Source organism: Schistocerca piceifrons, chromosome X, assembly GCF_021461385.2.
Source record: "Schistocerca piceifrons isolate TAMUIC-IGC-003096 chromosome X, iqSchPice1.1, whole genome shotgun sequence".
NCBI classification, from domain to species: Eukaryota; Metazoa; Arthropoda; class Insecta; order Orthoptera; family Acrididae; genus Schistocerca; species Schistocerca piceifrons.
In genome coordinates, this window is record NC_060149.1 from 244435083 (window position 1) to 244455683 (window position 20601).

Consider the following 20601-nt stretch of genomic DNA (forward strand, 5'->3'; position numbering starts at 1 on the left):
CACTAGGCTGGTTTCGACGTTAATTTTCTCGGTGTTCTACACTGAAATAGGGTGTAAAAATGTCTATTTATTCATCTCTTCTTGATTACTAGTGTCGAATCATGTTTAATATTTTACTCGGCATTCATCTTCCCGACGCCTGTCAGAACACGCATACGGACCCGCGACACAAATCCTCTACGTGAGTCTCGCCGAAACCGAACTTTTGCATTTCTTTTTCCGTATTGAATAAGCGCCTTCGCTCCTTTTGCCTATGGAACGCAATAAATTTCCCGCCCTAGTCGATAACTTTGTGGGAAGTGCAGGTGTATTTGGAGCTACGGGTAAAGTTCGAGTTACCAATGTTAACTGGAAGTACACGAGAATTTGTATTACGAGGTTCGAAAAGAATGCCGAGGTATTCGGGTGTCAGAGTCGTGAGCTGAGCGAGGCGTGCCCTAAGGACACGGTGCTCGGCAGCAGCTCGCCGCTGTGGATGGAGAAGTTGCGGTAGCCCACGTAGTCCTGCGGCGCGGCGTCGGCCGTGGCCTGCGCGCGCTGCTTCTTCAGCTTGAGGTAGCCCAGCACGAGCGTCAGCGTCAGGAAGACGACGCAGCCGGTGCACGTGCCGATGATGAGCCCGAGGCGGCGCGTCAGCAGCGGCCACGGCAGCCCGCCGGCCGCCGCCGGCTCCCCGGCCCGCGACGACGACGTGCGCGCCGATATGCAGCGCCGCGCCGCCTCCGTATCCGCGTCTGGCTCCGGCGGCGTCCGCAGCGCCAGCACGCAGACCAGGTAGCGCGAGCCCGCCCACAGCCGCGACACCTGCAGCGACCGCGCCGCCGCGCCCACCTCCAGGCTGCGTTCCTGTCGGGACAACACACCGTCTCACAGCTAACCAGTTTGTTTCATTGCTTTCACCATCTGCATTTAAGTTATACCGCTGGACATTGCACCTGCACACCAAGAAAGATTATGAATGCGACATTGCAGTGCCTGTTTTATTTTGATGACGATGCACTGCGACGACCACAGTCGTTACGAAACACATCAGATGAATTCGCAATTGGAATAATGACTACCATCAACTGTTGAATGGCATGACGACAATGAAAATTTGTGCCGGACCGGATTTCCCGCTTATAGCGAACGCTCGCCTTAACATTTGGCTATCCGTGCACAACTCACGGCCATCTGTATGGCCAGACCCAAACTTCCATATGTCGTCAACCATGCGTTAACGATCTGTCCTTCCAAATGTCGTCAACCATGCGTCTACGATCTGTACTTACAATTGTCGTCAACAATGTGTCTACGATCTGTACTTCCATATGTCGTCAACCATGCGTCTATGATCCGTACTTCCATATGTCGTCAACAAGGCGTCTACGATCTGTACTTCCATATGTTGTCAAACATGCGCCAACGATCTGTTCTTCCAAATGTCGTCAACCATGCGTCTATGATCTGTACTTACATATGTCGTCAACAATGTGTCTACGATCTGTACTTCCATACGTCGTCAACTATGTGTCAACGATCAGTACTTACATATGTCGTCAATGATGCATCTACGATCTGTACTTCCATATGTCGTCAACCATGCATCTACGATCTGTACTTACATATGTCGTCAACCATGCGTCTACGATCTGTACTTCCAAATGTCGTCAACCATGTGTCTATGATCCGTACTTCCATATGTCGTCAACAAGGCGTCTACGGTCTGTACTTCCATATGTTGTCAAACATGCGCCAACGATCTGTACTTCCATATGTTGTCAACCATGCATCTATGATCTGTACTTCTATATGTCGTCAAACATGCATCAACGATCTGTACTTCCATATGTCGTCAACCATGCATCTACGATCTGTACTTACATATGTTGTCAACCATGCGTCTACGATCTGTACTTCCATATGTCGTCAACCATGCGTCTACGATCTGTACTTCCATATGTCGTCAACCATGTGTCTACGATCTGTACTTCCATATGTCGTCAACCATGCGTCTACGATCTGTACTTCCATATGTCGTCAACCATGTGTCTACGATCTGTACTTACATATGTCGTCAACCATGCATCGACGATATGTACTTCCATATGTCGTCAGCCATGTTTCAACGATCTGTACTTACATATGTCGTCAACCATGCGTCTACGATCTGTACTTCCAAATGTCGTCAACCATGCGTCTACTATCTGGTTGACGACATATGGAAGTTCGAATCTGGCCGTGAGTCGTGCAGGGATAGCCAAATAGTAAAGCGACCGGTCGCGTTAAGTCGGAAATCCGGTTTCGAGTCCCGGTCCGACATAAATTTCCATTCTCGTCATTCCATTCTACAGCTGATGGCAGTCATCATTCGCAATTACGAATTCATCTGATGAGATTATGAATGGGTGGCGTCTATTCTTTCGGGAATGTCCGGAAGAGCAGACACCAACCGGAATCCGCAGCTGAGATAAATATTAAGTAAACTGAAGGTAGAGGGGGGGGGGGGGGGGGGGACGGAAGGAACTGCTGAAGTCAGCTGAATCGAGACATTATGCGGAATGGTGCAGTAGTTAACACAACTGCATAGTAAGCACGAGTTCCCGGGTTTGAATTCCGCTCCGTACAATATTTTCACTCGTCGCCGCTGATTCAGCATAAAGTCCCTATGCAGCTGACATCAATAGTTCCTTCCTTCGCTTTCTGCCGGCCGCTGTGGCCGAGCGGTTCTAGGTGCTACAGTCCGGAACCGCGCTGCTGCTACGGTCGCAGGTTCGAATCCTGCCTCCGGCAGGGCTGTGTGTGATGTCCTTAGGTTAGTTAAGTTTAACTGGTTCTACGTTTAGGGGACTGATGACCTCAGATGTTAAGTCTCATAGTGCTTAGAGCCATTTGAACCTTTGCTTTCTTTTCTCCCTCCTCCACCCTCAATTTACGTAACCAAGAAATATATTGCTACCAATATATTCCAAAACACATAAAAACGGAATTTCTCCAGGGCTCATACCCAGGGTTCTCTTGGTGATAGAAAGGTGCGGATCAAGTGTGTTGGTTAGCCCTGGGCCTAGGAACCGTATGTACACCCAACACCAGGATAGTCTCTGTAACGATCCTACAGTACAGGGTGAAAATTTGAATGTTACATACTTGCTCGAGCTTAGGTAAACGGAGCTAATCCGTTGGTTCTTTTTACAGTAGATGTAGTCTATGGTGCACCTTAAGAGGCTCATGGAGGCACCATTAAGTTCACTGCCGTCTCCTGACAAAACCAGAGAAAAGCGTTTTTGACCATTTTTTCGCACTCAACAGCCGATATTTAAATAACTGAAGGCAGCAAATTGCTCAAATTTTAACACTTTATTTTTTAGGCATTTATCTAGAAGTTCTGTCTTCCCATTTTCAAAACTACGTATCCATTATCGAGAAACACCCCAGAAACATGGTTTTTGGGTACCAAAACCGAGCCGTGGACACTAAGACGGCAATGTACAGCAAATAGCTGAAATATTTACGATATACAGTCTGTTAAGTAAGAGTGTGGATGGCATTACGCACAGATGGAAGAAGATATCGCCTTACTTCTTTCACAGCTCAATAGAGAGAACCTTTTCCTGCATGCCGTGTCCATAAAGCGTTAGTTTATTTTGAATCCTTGACTCAGATACACGAGAAGAGACATGAGTGCAGCACACTGTCAAAGTCATTCACGTTTTCAACCCATTTATAGTGTGTTACACACATTTGTGGAAATGACTTTGATTTCTTCATATATTTAGACGCCGCAGCATGACTCATTTCCGAACCCTTGGGGTGACTACAGAGAAACACAGCCTCAAAACGCGACGCGTAAGCTGCACTCAAGTCTCTTCTTATGTATCTCGGTCAAGAATTCAAAGCAAACTAATGCAGTATGGGCACTGCAGAAAGGAGAAATGTTCCCTTTATTAGGCCGTGAAAGAACTATGGCGATGTCTTTTACCATCTGTGTGTAATGACGACGACGCTCTTATTTAACAGGCTGTATTCCTAAGATCCCAATCTGGAACAATCTTGAAAATTTTCTTGATATATTTATCCGTTTCTGAGATACAGATGAGCAAAGTTACCATACATTTACACGTAAAATACGCACATAAAATCCGGTGTGAGACAAAGACGTAGTTTATAAAGTGATGTAGCACTGAAAAAAAATGCTGTAAAATATTTCCGTTATCATCAGAAGGGTTCCGGGAACTTCTTGTTGTAGTACTGCAGCACATGCAAAATTTTGTGGACGTAAAATCCTCTCTTATGTGTAAAATCACATAGTTTTCCGTTATTTAAGTTTCGCATAAGTAAACTATCAACATTTTACTGACCCATAAAGTTCTTTTCGTATGAGTGAAGAGTGAACCAGCGGAAAAACGATCCTATCGGAGCAGAAAAAGTCTAATGTGCTACCGTTTAGAAGACTGAAAGGTTGGGTACCAGCTGCGTCATTCCACCTTCCTCAGCATCTTTAAAACTTTTCCCAAAAATTTTGGCTTGCGAACATATTCCACTTTCTTATGCTGAGAGGGAAGTATACAGTGCCAGTGGGAGAGAAATAAAGAGAATATGAGAGCGGAAGTGGGTGAGAGCCAGTGATAGAGAGACAGAGTCTATGACAATGACGATGAAGGGAGAGATAGTGACAGTGAGAAGAGGCAGTAGAGTGGGAAAGAGTGAATGAGATAATTGCAGTAAGAGAGAGCAAGATGGAGACAGTGACAGAGAGAGGAGACTGTAGTAGTAGGACAGAAAGAAGGAGACTGGCTGTGACGCAGTAGACAGTGAGAGTTAGACAGACACAAAGAGATAATGACAGGCTGGGCTGAATGAGTGAATGCGAATGGGCAAGTGAGCGTGGATGGGTATGAGCGACTTACAGCGCTGGACTAGTGAGTGTGAGCGAGTTACTATTAGGGGAGGTTCTGGAACTGGCAGGTAAGTTGCGTGTTAAAAAGAGCGCTAATATATTCGCATGCCAAATTCTTGGGAAATTTTTTAAAGGTGCTGAGGAAAGTACAGATATCTCAAAAGAATGTTAATATTTGATGTGTCAAAATAAAATAGAGGTTCAATTCTATGGACAAAATTTTTATTTATTGTTGAAATATGCAGGTTAGGGATGAATATTTTCTTTCAATTGCTCCAGACAAGTCGGGTTACTGCCAAACACTTTAGATTTGGCATACCCCACAAGAAAAAATTCATGGGGCTCAAATATGGAATGTGAGGGGGTCAATTTATGTCATCCCTCCTGGAGATCAATTTGCTACGGAAAATTTCAGGAACTCGCAGTATATACGTATTGGACGTGTGTGCTGTGGTTTCGTCTTGCTGAAATCATGTTCTTCACATAACGTTGCGCATTCACTGTAATGAACGACAGCTCTCGTCCTGGAAATACGGGTCAATTATTCCTCGAGCCGATATCGCAGTCTACAGAGTAACTTTTGGCGATTGAAAGGGTTTCTCATGCATCTGTTTAGAATTCCCTGCACTCCAGTAGCAGCAACTTTGCTTATTGATGTGATCATTCAGGTGAGGATTAGTCTCGTCAGAAAACAAGACGTTGTTAAATGGAGGGCGCTCAGCCACATTATTAACGAACCACAATCTATGTCTGGCATACTGTGGTTTTAATTCTTTAACCAATTGGATTTTGTAAAGATGGAGTTTAAGGTTTTTTCGCAGAATTCGGTGCAATGATGATCTACGCACATTTAAAGAACTTTCGCCCTTACGAATGGAGACGTTAGGATCGTCACTTCGCTGTGGCCGCGCGGTTCTAGGCGCTTCAGTCTGGAACCGCGCTGCTGCTACGGTCGCTGGTTTGAATCCTGCCTCTGGCATGGATGTGTGTGATGTCCTTAGGTTAGTTAGGTTAAAGTACTTCTAAGTATAGGGGACTGATGGCCTCAGATGTTAAATCCCATAGTGCCTAGAGCCATTTGAACTTTTCTGATCGTCACTTGAATGGATGACCATTCTGTCTGCCGAACGCTGTTGGCAAGCGGGGTGCACTCAGCCCCTGTGAGGCAAACTGAGTAGCTACTTGATTGAGAAGTAGCGGCTCCTGTCTCGTAAACTGACATACGGCCGGAAGATCGGTGTACTGGTCGCATGCCCCTCCATATCTGCATCCAGTGACGCCTGTGGGCTGACGATGACACGACGGCCGGTCGGTACCATTGCACCTTCATAGCCTGTTCGGGATGAGTGAAATTTAGTTTTAGGATCGTCACGAATAGACCGATTTACACTCTCCATAGATTCGCCCGTTCTTGATGACTTTGGTAGCATGGATTTTGGTTTGGCTAGCGTTGAACCGGTCTCCTCAAACATAAGAGAACCACTCTGAGCATCATTTATATCATACAGTTCATGATCACTGCAAAATTTCTTCTGTGCTACAGTCGCCGAATCACCGATTTTGTAAAATTCTAGCACACAAAATGCACGGTCATCTTCCGCGACGCGCCCTCTATAGACTGAATTTCTAAAGGCCAAGAAAGCGATGAACGTACCCCTCGCTCTTCTCCGATTTATTCCACATACCAGAGAGCTCTTCAAATATAAACTTCCTGTTGAGACACCCTGTAGAATGAGGCAGCTGGTACAGCACTTTTCGGTCAGAGTCTTTTAGACAGTGGCATATCCAACTTGTTTGTGCTGGTGAAATTTTACTTATTGTGAATATACAGTATAGTACACTACTGGCCATTAAAATTGCTACACCACGAAGATGACGTGCTACAGACGCGAAATTTAACCAACAGGAAGAAGATGCTGTGATATGCAAATGATTAGCTTTTCAGAGCATTTACACAAGGTTGGCGCCGGTGGCGACACCTACAACGTAGCGACATGAGGAAGGTTTCCACCCAATTTCTCATACACAAACAGCAGTTGACCGGCGTGGCCTGGTGAAATGTTGTTGTGATGCCTCGTGTAAGGAGGAGAAATGCGTACCATCACGTTTCCGACTTTGATAAAGGTCGGATTCTAGCCTAGCGCGATTGCGGTTTATCGTATCGCGACATTGCTGCTCGCGTTGGTCGAGATCCAATGACTGTTAGCAGAATATGGAATCGGTGGGTTCAGGAGGGTAATACGGAACGCCGTGCTGGATCCCAACGGCCTTGTATCACTAGCAGTCGAGATGACAGGCATCTTATCCGCATGGCTGTAACGGATCGTGCAGCCACATCTCGATCCCTGAGTCAACAGATGGAGGCGTTTGCAAGACAACAACTATCTGCACGAACAGTTCGACGACGTTTGCAGCAGCATGGACTATCAACTCGGAGACCATGGCTGCGGTTACCCTTGACGCTGCATCACAGACAGGAGCGCCTGCGATGGTGTACTCAACGACGAACCTGGGTGCACGAATGGTAAAACGTCATTTTTTCGGATGAATCCCGGTTCTGTTTACAGCATCATGATGGTCGCATACGTGTTTGGCGACATCGCGGTAAACGCACATTGGAAGCGAGTATTCGTCGTCGCCATACTGGTGTATCACCCGGTGTGGTGGTATGGGGTGCCATTGGTTACACGTCTCGGTCACCTCTCGTTCGCATTGACGGCACTTTGAACAGCGGACGTTACATTTCAGATGTGTTACGACCCGTGGCTCTACCCTTCATTCGATCCCTGCGAAACCCTACATTTCAGCAGGATAATGCACGTTCGCATGTTGCAGGTCCTGTATAGTCCTTTCTGGATACAAAATATGTTCGCCTGATGCCCTGGCCAGCGCATTCTCCAGATCTCTCGCCAATTTAAAAGTCTGGTCAATGTTGGCCGAGCAGCTGGCTCGTCACAATACGCCGACCACTACTCTTGATGAAGTGTGGTATCGTGTTGAAGCTGCATGGGCAGCTGTACCTGTACACGCCATCCAAGCTCTGTTTGACTCAATGCCCAGGCGTATAAAGGCCGTTATTACGGCCAGATATGGTTGTTCTGGGTACAGATTTCTCAGGAACTATGCACCCAAATTGCGTGAAAATGTAATCACATGTCAGTTGTAGTATAATATATTTGTCCAATGAATACCCGTTTATCATCTGCATTTCTTCTTAGTGTAGCAATTTTAATGGCCAGTAGTGTACAATCCACAATATTTCGACTGATCACCTTCCTGTCATTTTCAGATCAACTATCGTTAGGACTCACTTTTAAAAATTTGTGTGTTATTGTCAGCTTGCATTCATTTAAACGCACAGTCAAGATTTATTAAACTCGTCTGAAATAGTTACTCGCTGTCCACCGGAGACGGCTGCTGGCACTCACGAGACCTGAAGTGTCACGTGCTGTGACGTACGCGCATGGTCTGCGAGAAAGACAGGCCGCGGCGCGTACGTCACGAAGGTAGTCCTGAACTTGCTCGCTCACTCAGCTCAGCAGACAAAATGCGTTTGTAAACCTGTGAAGTCGCAGCTGGGCGTGTAAGTACTAATAACGAGAAGTGCATCTTCCACTGGAATCTGCTATTATGAAGTCTTACTGATTAACAGTCCTACAGCAAAAATTTAAGATCAATACTCGATATAAATGGTATTATGACTTGTTTGTAGCATTTAGTCTCTTCTGCCTAACAGTACTCATTACATGCTGGAAGTGGTGCCTTATGCAACTGGTAATCATTTTGGCACGATTTTATTTTATTGTACGCCAGTACAGCCATAACAAATTATAAGTAGGCCCATGGACTTCCCATCATTTTAGGACTAATAACAGTAAGATTTCATAATAGCGGATTCCTGTAGAAGATTCAGTTTTCGTTTGTACGGACACGCCTAGTTACGAGTTAACAGGTGTAGAAACGTAGTTTGCTGATTTGAGCAAGCGAGCGCAGGACTATCTTCGTGACGTACCGGCCGCGGCCTGTCTTTGTCGTAGGCCTCGCATGGCCTGCTTCCGTTGTGGTCCTCGTGCCCAGTCCAGCGCCATACAGTGTAATGCTTTGGTTGCAAGATCGTCGCGCCCACTTCAATCTTCCGGTGGACAGGTCCTAAGCTGAACTTAACTGTAGACCTCCGTCTGTTCTTAGAAATTATTACCTCGATCGCTTCTTTTATGATGCTATCTCACAAACCATTTGCCCGTTTCATAATAGATGATTCGTCGAACACAATTCGGTGTCTGTTTTCCACAGGATTCTCTGCTACCGCTGATTTCTGAGGATACTGTATGCGGAAACATCTCTCATGGTATATACAGTACTTTTAAACAGTGCACACAGTCTGTTCAGCATAAAACAGTCTACACCAGCAATATATGGGACGCCTTGTGGTTGTGGGCAGTTTTATGTGCGACAGACTGTGTGCACTAATAAACAGCACCACATATAATATGAGAGGTGTTTCAGACGACAGTATCCTGAGAAATCAGCTGTACCAAAGAATGCTCTGGAAACGGGCACCGAATCGCATTCCACGAATCATCTATGAAACGGACAAATGGTTTCTGGTACAACATCGGAAAAGAAGAGATCGAGGTGAAAATTTCTGAAAACACCATCAATAAAGACAGCGGTCTGCAGTTAAGCTTCGGTCCTGGCCATCGAAAGTTTGAAGAAGGTCCAGCAGACTTGAAACTAAAGTATTACCTTAGAAGGCGTTGGATTCGGCACCAGTGACGACACAAGCGCTAGCGCAGCTGTATAAGGACGACAGCAGCATCTAGTCGGCGTTACCACAGGACAACGACCAAGGATAACTCGGTCGGAAGTTTGTGGGTTTTAAACATCTTGATGAGGCTGGAAGCAGGAGAGAATTTTATCTTGACTGAATCTGTAGGAAATCTGGGGGTCAATGGGATTAGATATTTAGTGCACGGAGCAACAATAATGGCTCTATCACGGATGGCCTTCAAGCCGAACTGAGCTTGGATGACAGACAGGATTACATCATTTCGTGCTGTTTCCAGTCTACGGCACAGTCTGTCAGTGGTAGTGGCTGGAGAGTGCTGGCATGGCAGACTCTCGGCAACGCGTGACTAGATGCTTTTATTGGATGAGAGCTGGAGAGCACCCTTACCAGGGCAACAGTGCAACACCCCATATATCGAGCCGGCCATTGTGACCTAGCGGTTCTAGGCGCTTCAGTCTGGAACCGCGCGACCGTTACGGTCGCAGGTTCGAATCCTGCCTCGGGTATGGATGTGTGTGATGTACTTAGGTTTGTTAGGTTTAAGTATTTCTAAGTTCTAGGGGACTGATGACCTCAGATGTTAAGTCCCATAGTGCTTAGAACCACTTGAACCATTTGCACCCTGTATCGAGGTAGGTCAGGACAACACGGGAAACAAGTGGTCTTAAGTGTACTGAAAGACAACATCACGGAGACCTCGAAGATGGGGCATAGCCACGCATCTTAATGCGTCAGAAATGTAACAGCTGTAACCCTAATTACCGGCTATGTGAACTAGAGGTTATAATCGTATGTATCCAATGGCGCCAATACCATCATGCAAGGTACTGGCCCGTCTGACGATGACAACTGCGATCAGACAAAGTGCACTGTTCTTGGAGTCTGCACACCACCGTGATGCCATACGCAGCACTGGAACTCGCCTCAAAAGTCGACGTGAGAGCACTTTTGTTTCCAATGTTGTTGTTGTTGAGCGAATCACTGTCAGTGCGCCTATTTCTGCTGTCGCGTTAAGGGAAGCCACAACTAACATCACAGTGCTGATCGTTCCTGGTGCTCCAAACGTCGTCGCCTTGTTCATGTGGCCACTTCTCTTGATGCAAACAAGACCACTTTCTGAATCAAGATAAGTCAGATGAGTGTACCGTCCCGTACGGGCGAGCAAACACTATACCTGTCCTCTCAGGAACTAGTCACTGCGGCCGCTGAGATGCTGTATCACGTTGTCTATAGGCCTTTGGAACCAACGATTTTTTTTATGTGTTGGTGTACATTCTCTCAGTTTCACTGTAATTAATTTTCTGACGTAATTTCAAACGTGTATTATTTAGTTGTTCTATTTGTTACTTAAGCTTATCTGCTCGAGACGCAAATAATATACTGTTTGCTAACAAAATGTTGACGGTTTAGATATATTACATGAATAGCTATTCCTTACAATTTTTCTCTGATCAGGGAAACGAAAACCACCTCCAAAATTGGTAACGTTAGTTTCGATGATGCAAAGTTTCGTGTATCTAATACCTCTCTCGATTTTGAATTTCCCGTAATCTAATGATGGCTGTGACATTGCCACATATATTATTAAGTATACGAACGTAAGTCGAATTAATTCCATTTTCTGAAAGGCTGTTGCAATTTGTGCTCACAGCAATTCTAAAACCATCTTGTTGCTTTTTATTTAAAAGGGATTTATGAAGGTACGAAAATAACAATTATTTCAGATCCTAGAAATGAAATTATATTTAAGATCTAAAATTATTTAGATTGGTTTTGTATCGTTATTTATACTTTTACGTGAACATTCTCCAAATGAAAAACAGCTCTGTTTCATACAAAGCAGAAAGACGGTAGAAACATCTTCCCGCACGCAGGTAAGTGTTACGAGGAAACAAGAAAAAATAGAATTGCGTAAAACGATGTCAGCACTCTGAAAACTTTTCTCGAACGAAGCCAGCTCTCGGATTTATGGACTTGTTTTCGCAACAGTTAAGCTCCGAGTCTCGCGTGGGCGGCCGCATACACAATCGTCTTTCGAGAGTTTCAGTGGGTTTGCAACTGTTTCGCAAAATACGTGTAGCTACAGTCAGAGCTCTGATAATTTCGCGTGCCAAGTTTTCTGTAATAACTGTGCTTCATGAGCTTATCGATATTGAAAGTGTCTGTTGATGATTGTCAAACACAGTTTTTCTCACCAAAAGTCGACTGATAACTGCGGTATGGGCAGAAACTGAGGTATACAAACAATCATCCTGCTGTCTATCCTAAACTCATAATCATTATATTAGAAAAAGGCGTGTGACTAGGGCCTCACATCGGGTAGACCATTCGCCGGGGCCGGCCGGAGTGGCCGAGCGGCTCTAGGCGCTACAGTCTGGAGCCGCGCGACAGCTACGGTCGCAGGTTCGAATCCTGCCTCGGGCATGGATGTGTGTGATGTCCATAGGTTAGTTAGGTTTAAGTAGTTCTAAGTTCTACGGGACTGATGACCTCAGCAGTTAAGTCTCGTAGTGCTCAGAGCCATTTGAACCATTGGCCGGGTGCAAGTCTTTCAATCTGACGCCACTTCGACGACTTGCGCGTCGATGGGGATGAAATGATTATGATTAGGACAACACAACACCCAGTCCCTGAGCGGAGAAAATCTCCGACCCAGCCGGGTAGGATTGACATTCTGTCGCGCTGTCCACTCAGCTACCGGGGGCGGACATCATTATATTCCGAATGGTAGAAAAAAAGCATTACTGTTCAAAACAAGACTGTCGTATGGAATTATAGAAAATGCTTGGACGTATAAAATTTAGCTGAGTGATAACTAAGAAGTAAGAAAATGTGGGACAGAAATAAAATACATATGTAGATACTCATCTACCTGACACAACGGGAATTTTCACAAAATAAGTATAGCTACTGTAAATTGTGCTTTACTGGACTCCACTGATGCACTCACGTACGTGTTTTCATACATCTATAAACATCTGATACGTGCAATTATGCACTGTAACCGTAGTTTTTGTCTACTCTAATTTCTATCGAAATACGAATTTGGTGATGCTTTGTAGGAAAGGTGTCAACGAGCTCTTCATTAGGCCCCAACCTTATTTTCTTCTGCCTGTTAGTCAATTTGTGATGTACAAATCACGAAAATATCATCCATAGGTGAAGTCTCTCTGAGTTATGGCGTTAAAACTGCCCTCGATAATTTCCATTACTCTTACATGAATTTCAGACGGTTGTCGACTATTTTATGTTGTCATTACGTTGGTTGGTGGACAAAACCACGGTACCTCAATAATAAGCTCATTTTTCTTCCCAAAAGTCTTTGGGCCAGTCGCAAACACTTCTGCTCACAGCTTAAGCTCCGTACACTTGCATCAACATGAAATGTGTTCCCCTAGCCACTGCTCACAGTCTGTGTTAAAACTTGCTCAAGCGTTTCTCCGTTTCACCATGAAACTGAGTTTCATCTTCACTGGATATAGCATCAGTGCAGTGTTCGGCGCTACACAGTGCCTCTCGGCAAGTCTCTCGATTTGCATGTGCACGGAAATATTTTTATCACATGGTTTCCACTTACAAGGGGAGGCCGCCAATTGTGAAATTCAGATTCGATTCATACTGCGCATAATAAAAGCTCATGGCCAGAGGTGTAATGTGGCAAAGCACCAAGATGCACTTCTCAGCCGTTGTCGAGAAAATCGACAGTTAAAAGAAACCGTTGCGGTGAAATACTCTCTATGATGAATGATTTTTTGCAGTGTCGTGGCGCAGCGGTAAGCGCTGGAGTTCGTTATCTGAAGGTCGCCGGATCGAATCTCGCGCCATGCAATTTTTTTTATTATATATATATAAACTATTAATGAATTGCTTATGCATGTTGGTGAAAGCGGATCGCTCTCCAATTGTACCGCCTCCATTTTTCCGTTTGTTTAACAGGGTGTACCAAAGCTCTCCCGTCCGCACTCATTTTCGACGATGTTATAAGTTGCGCTAGGGACCGCATCTACCTTCTTTCGAAGTTAGCAGGCAACTACGCTGTTATGCGGCGGCTCGTTTCGGCCCATTCAACATCTGTCCTTCAAGTGTAACGAGCGAGTAACGGAGTTTATATTTCATACCTGCCACAGCAAGTTTGTGTTCATGGGGTCTCTATTCTAATTTGACTTACGCTATACGTATTCGTTTCGGAATATCGTTTCTACGTCTTCCGTTAACTATACGTGGTTAACCTTATGAAGACAATTAATAACATTTGTGAAATACAACTTTGTTTGCGGAAAACATAATGATGTTCGAAGTCGCCAGTTTTTCCACGACAAGCGACTTTCAACAACTTATTATATGCATAATTGTTGCAACTGATTGCCGGGAATTATATATATATATATATATATATATATATATATATATATATATATATATATATATATATATATATTTGAACTACAAAAAACAAATACAAACTAAAAAAAAGTTGAATGGCGCGAGATTCGATCCGGCGACCTTCAGATTAACAACCCGAGCGCTTACTGCTGCACCACGACGCTACAGAAAGTTACTCATCGTAGAGAGTATTTCACCGCAACGGTTTCTTTTAACTGTCGATTTTCTCGACAACGGCTGAGAAGTGCATCTTGGTGCTTTGCCACAGTACACCTCTGGCCATGAGCTTTTATTATGCGCAGTATGAATCGAATCTGAATTTCACAATTGGCGGCCTCCCCTTGTTAGATATCTGTCCCTGTATCGAACATGTTAGTGTGCATTCGTGTAATGAATCAAAATACTGACATTTTTTAAGAAAGATTACTTAATCCACCAGTAAAATAGATATTTTTTCCAGTAATGAAGCGAAATCGTCACACAGTATTGCTGTGTTAGCTGATAACGGCTAGTTTAAAAGCTTGAGACTGCGTGGCGAAACTTGACTTTAATCCAGATTTTTAGCTTTCTATAGAAGTGCTTTATCAACTGAGCTACCCGACATAACTAGTAACAGAAATATAGATTTCTCATTACTTCCCTAAATAACTTCAGTGAACGCTAGGACAGTCCCTTAAAAATGAGATTTTTCAGTTCTTTTTTTTTTTCAATTTCAATTTCTTGCCACAAATTTTCATCTGTTATCTGGAAATTATAAACAGGTCGTACATATTCAATAATCATGGTGAAATACAATGATTTATATTTTATATATAGTAATATATTATGTTAACAGCAACCATTGGTAATATTTTTGTAGAAATATGTAGAAAACTGAAAATAAAAAATATAAAAAACGCATGAAATCGACGGAATTAACTTAAGTTCCAAGTGAATAACTTCCAACTTATAGTACTATATATGTTACTGGCAGAGATTAGCCGATCTTCTGCCCCATCCTTGTTCTCACTAGGCTTGTGTTCTGTGTCTAAGGCTCGCGACGTCGATGAGACTTTAAAGCACAGCCCACACCGAAGTAGGCCATATCATATCGTTTGATGTTTTCAGAATCTTTAAGAAATAAATGACACACAATAGTTTTAGATGATGGTATTTGATCCGTACCGCAATATGTTAAGATGCGTATGTTCTGTGCGGAACAGAATCAACGGATAGATTTAAAATTCAGATTCAGCAATTCGAAATCAAACATAAAAAGCACTATAGTATCAACTCAGCACCCCGACGTGCCACGACAATCCGATGGCATAGCTTCATCAGGCGTTTGTACATTAACTTCTGTTTTATATGAGCAAAGGTTTTTTTTCAATTAATATGTGATTTAAATTCTTCCAATGTGTTCTGCCTGGCTGAAGAAATGACTGTGCACCTCTAATAAGGATAAAAAAATTATGTAGTTAATGTGCAGCTGCTTCATGTCAGAGGCCAGTAGTGAAACCTTTAACAACTGTGGTTGCGGCTCCAACAGAGAACGTTAGAAATAATGTTTCTGCGTCGCTTGGCGCATATGACTGCAAGTGAAAGGATGCAGCAAATACTCAAATATTCCGAGTATAAATGTAGGTTTCTCAGCCACACGCTTCATTTGCCTTTCCTGATGTCTACTGTCGGTACATACGAGGTGCGACAATAAAGTAATGTGATTTTCTTTACAAGATGTGGCAACCCTGCAGGTTTGTGTAAGCACAATATCTTTGACCTTGCTTCTAGTCCAAGCGGCACATCGATACAACTGCTCAGTCGTGAGTTGTGCTGTAATAAGTTAACCTTTGTTTGTGTCTCTCGTCACGGAAATGGAACTGCATAACACTGCGCAATGGTATGCCATTTCTTTTTGCGTTAAACTGGTGTAAACGCGACGACAACTTACGGTAAGCTTCAGAAAGCTTTTAGAGAGGAGGTTATGTAAAGAGCTCAAGTTTTTCATTGGCATAAAATGTTTAGTGAAGGCAGAACGAATGTTGAAGATGAAGACCGCAGTGGACGACCATCAACCTCACGGACGGATGTCAACTTGGCCAAGGTGCGTGAACTCATACGATCTGATCGAAGATTATCCTTGAAAATGATTGCAGAAGAACTGAACATCAATCGAGAAACGATTGCCGGCCGCGGTGGCCGAGCGGTTCTAGGCGCTTTAGTCCGGAACCGCGCGACTGCTACGGTCGCTGGTTCGAATCCTGCCTCGGACATGGATGTGTGTGGTGTCCTTAGGTTAGTTAGGTTTAAGTAGTTCTAAGTTCTAGGGGACTGATGACCTCAGATGTTAAGTCCCATAGTGCTCAGAACCATTTGAACCATTTTTGAGAAACGGTTCGTCTAATAATAACTGAAGATCTTGGTATGAGAAAGATTTGTGCTAAAATGGTCCCCAAAAATCTCACACCACAACAGCGGGAAACACGGGGACAAACAGTTAACCAATATTACTTCAAAGAAATTTTTGAAAGACTTCGTAAAAGCGTTCTTTGTGTCCATGCCAACATTAATGATAATTGGATTCTGCATCACGATAATGCGCCATCCCATACTGCTCTGTCAGTACAGCAACTTTTAACCTCAAAACAAATTTCAGTACTACCACAGCCACCTTATTCGTCAGATATCGCTCTGTGCGACTTTTTTCTATTTCCAAGAGTCAAAACGGCGGTCAAGGGATCCCATTTTCAAACAACACAAGATGTCCAAAAAGCTGTGACGAGGGTCTTGGAGAATATTACAGAAGATGAGTTCCAGAAATGTTACCATCAATGGCAGAAGCGCAAAAATAGTATGTGCAATCAGAAGGGAACTACTTTGAAGGAGACAACACTAAACTTGACTAAAACGGTAAGCAACATTTTTTTTTCACATCAGTCTCATTACTTTACTGTCGCACCTCGTAGTCATACATTCAGAGCGGATTTTTCCCTGCTGCTGATGTCACTGTATGGGACGGCACATAAGGGAACGACACAGTTTTACAGCACATTTTAATTTGTCACCATTAAAGTCAGCCAAAATACCTAACTATACTGCCTTAAATAGAAAGTGCATCACCCCCATGGACTGCATTCAACGGCCACACGGTATAATACAGGGCGTTTCAAAAAGGAATTTACAACTTTGAAAATTCATATAAATTAATTCATAGGACCTACAGAGGTGACTGTAGTGTCAATTTGTAAAGAAATACGTCACATTTTGTCTCTCGTAGTTCATTAGTGCCGAATCGCACCGTGAGGAGCGTCAGCGGCAGTTGCGTTAAAGATTCACTGGACCTGTGCGTGGTGTTGCCTGTGCGTGCTAGCTGTGTGTTCTGGATTGAAGAATCGAAGTCGGCGACACAGTTCAGCGTATAGGCCTACAATTTATGAGTGGCGTAAATGTTTTGTAGAAACAGGGTGCTCGGTAAGACATAAATCATCAGATAGTCCAAGCACATCTGACGACGACGTTGAGCGAAGGAGAAAATGTTCTGTCAACAGGCCTACGAAATCGATTCGGCGTGCATCTCGCGAACTGCAAATCCCACATACAACTGATTGGCGTGTGTTGAAAAACCGTCTGCATTTGAAACCGTACCAACTGACGATCGTCCAAGCAATAAAAGACACTGATAAAATTGCTCTCAAGAACTTCAGTACTGATATGTTGAATCGCTTACATGATGATGAACATTTTTGGACAAAATCATCTTTTCTGACGAGTCGGCTTTTCACTTAAGTGGCAAGGTTAATACACATGACTGTAGGATTTGGGGCAGTGAAAATCCACATCAAACGTTGCAACATGTTCGTGATAGACCTAAATTGAACGTTTATTGTGCATTGGACAAGAACAAAGTATACGGCCCCTTTTTTCATGAGAGAACCATCAATGGGGTAGTGTACGCGGATATGGATTTTCTCAGTGACTGCTTTCCAGGTCAATGGATTGGCGGTAATGCGCCAATGGCATGGCCCCTTCGTTCTCCAGACCTGACACAACTCGATTTTTGTAAATGAGGATTCATTAAGGATTGGGTCCGCTTCTGCTCTTGATATATGTGAACGACCTCCCTTCCTATCTGAAACAGGAAGCTGAAGTGACACTGTTTGCTGGTGATACAAGCATCATTATTAATCCAGTAAAAGAAACTCCTATTGCAAATGATACAAATAAGTTCTTTGGAAAAGTCATTAATTGGTTTTCTGCAAATGAGCTTGCTCTAAACTCTGAAAAAACACAGTACATCTAATTTTCTGCTGCAAAAAGTACAGTTCCTTCAATAAATATAACACATCAACAGAAGTCAGTAGACAAGGTAGAGCATACTAAGTTTTTGGATGTACATATAGATGAGAATCTTAATCGGAAATTCGTATTTTAGATCTTCTAAAGCGACTAGGTTCAGCAAGTTTTGCAATCAAAATCATTGCCAATATTGAGGATACAGAAATTAGTAAGCTAACATTCTTTGCATACTTTCACTCTCTGATGTCGTACGGAATAATATTTTGGGTTAACTCGACATTTAGACAAAAAGTATTCACTGCTCAAAAGAAAGTGATTAGAATAATGTGTGGGGTTCATAGTCGCACATCTTGTAGGCATCTTTTTAAAAGATTGGGAATTCTTACAACAGCTTCACAGTACCTATACTCAGTAATGAAATTTGTTCTCAACAACATAGACCAGTTTAAAAACAACAGTGACATTCGTGATTATAATACCAGAAAAAAGAAAGACCTACACTATCCTTTACTCAGCCTATCTTTGGCACAGAAAAGGGTAAAATATGCCGCTATAAAACTTTTCAACAAATGTCTGATAGACAGCAGTAATAGCTTCAAAAATAAATTGAAATCATATCTCCTTAACAACTCCTTCTGTTCCATAGATGAATTCTGGAATACGAATAAATAAATCTATAAATATAGTATATGCATTTTGTGTCATTTAAGAGAATGGGGTAAATAATAGAAATATTAATCTTTAACTCTGTATTAATATTTTAATATATATATATATATATATATATATATATATATATATATATATATATATTAAAAAATCTTCTTTCGTATGTGCATTTCTTGTGCATTTGACACGTTCCACATCATAACGGCTACCGTACCGTGCGATTGATCAATGGAACACGCAACCAACAAAACAAAACAAAAAAAAAAAGAAAAGTTTTGCATCACGTCGGTTCCGAGCGTTCCTGAACCTGTACAGAAAATTCTAATAGAGATCAACATAAACATCATTGCCGCCCTCTTTCCTGCTCGTGAAAACCACACATTGCATGTTGTACCACCATACAGTGAGACCTTCAGAGGTGGTGGTCCAGATTATTGTACACACCGGCACCTCTTATACCGAGGAGCACGTTCTCTTGCATTGATGCATGACTGTATTCGTCATGGCATACTATCCAGAAGTCCATCAAGGCACTGTTTGTCCAGATTGTCCCACTCCTCAACGGCAATTCGGCGTAGATCTCTCAAGGTGGTTGGTGGGTCAGGTTGTCCACAAACAGCCCTTTTCTATCTATTCCAGGCATGTTCGACAGGGTTCATGTCTGGAGAACATGCTGGCCACTTTAGCCGAACTATTTTGTTATCGTGAAGGAAGTCATTCACAAAGTCTCCACGATGGAGGCGCGACCGTCTAGGCATGGTTGAACTACAGACAACACGAGCCGTGTACCTCCTTCCCGGAACTGATTGGCTGTCAAACTCCCTCCGTCTGATAGGCGCTGCTCATGAATGGTTGTTTACATCTTTAGGCGGGTTTAGTGACATCTCTGAACAGTCAAAGGGACTGTGTTCAAAAATGTGTGTGAAATCTTATGGGACTTAACTGCTAAGTTCATCAGTCCCAAAGCTTACACACTACTTAACCTAAATTATCCTAAGGACAAACACACACACTCATGCCCGAGGGAGGACTCGAACCTCCGTCGGGACCAGCCGCACAGTCCCTGACTGCAGTGCCATTAGACCGCTCGGCTAATCCCACGCGGCAAAGGGACTGTGTCTGTGATGCAATGTCCACAGTCAACGTCTATCTTCAGGAGTTCTGGGAACTGGGGTGATGCAAACCTTTTTTTGACATGTGTATTTGTGCTTCCTGTGCTGGCTTCTCTACCCAGACTTAGAGCAAGAATATAGGCCGACACTGAGCAAGTTATTCCTGCAATTATTCAGCAAGTTTGGGAAGAAATTGACTTCTGATGGAATGTGTGCAGGAGAAGCAACGGAAGCCAAATACAACGTCTTTAGTTTAAGGTAAAAACAAACCCTTGCTGAGTTTTCCTACAAAATAACCTGAACCCAGCTCTGTACCTTCTTTCAATAAATTTATATGAATTTTTGAAGTTGTAAAGTCCTTTTTTGAAACAACCTGTGTGTGCATACTGAAGGGTTGTAGAAGTAGTGATTCATTTGTCATGGTCATCGGCGATCAGATGCTGCTCAGGATGCCTCTCTGTTTCGACTCTGCAGACAGTAACGGTGCTAAGTGTAGA

The 20601-nt window shown here is 43.4% G+C and overlaps 1 protein-coding gene across 1 annotated transcript in view; it reads right to left on the reverse strand.

Moving 5' to 3' along the window:
• Positions 1–408: 408 nt before the first annotated feature.
• LOC124722288 (protein artichoke-like) overlaps positions 409–20601 on the reverse strand; it is a 408123-nt gene continuing 387930 nt past the window's right edge. The window contains exon 3 of the mRNA XM_047247473.1: positions 409–846. Within this exon, the coding sequence (XP_047103429.1) occupies positions 409–846 (438 nt within the window). The remainder of the gene's footprint in view (positions 847–20601) is intronic.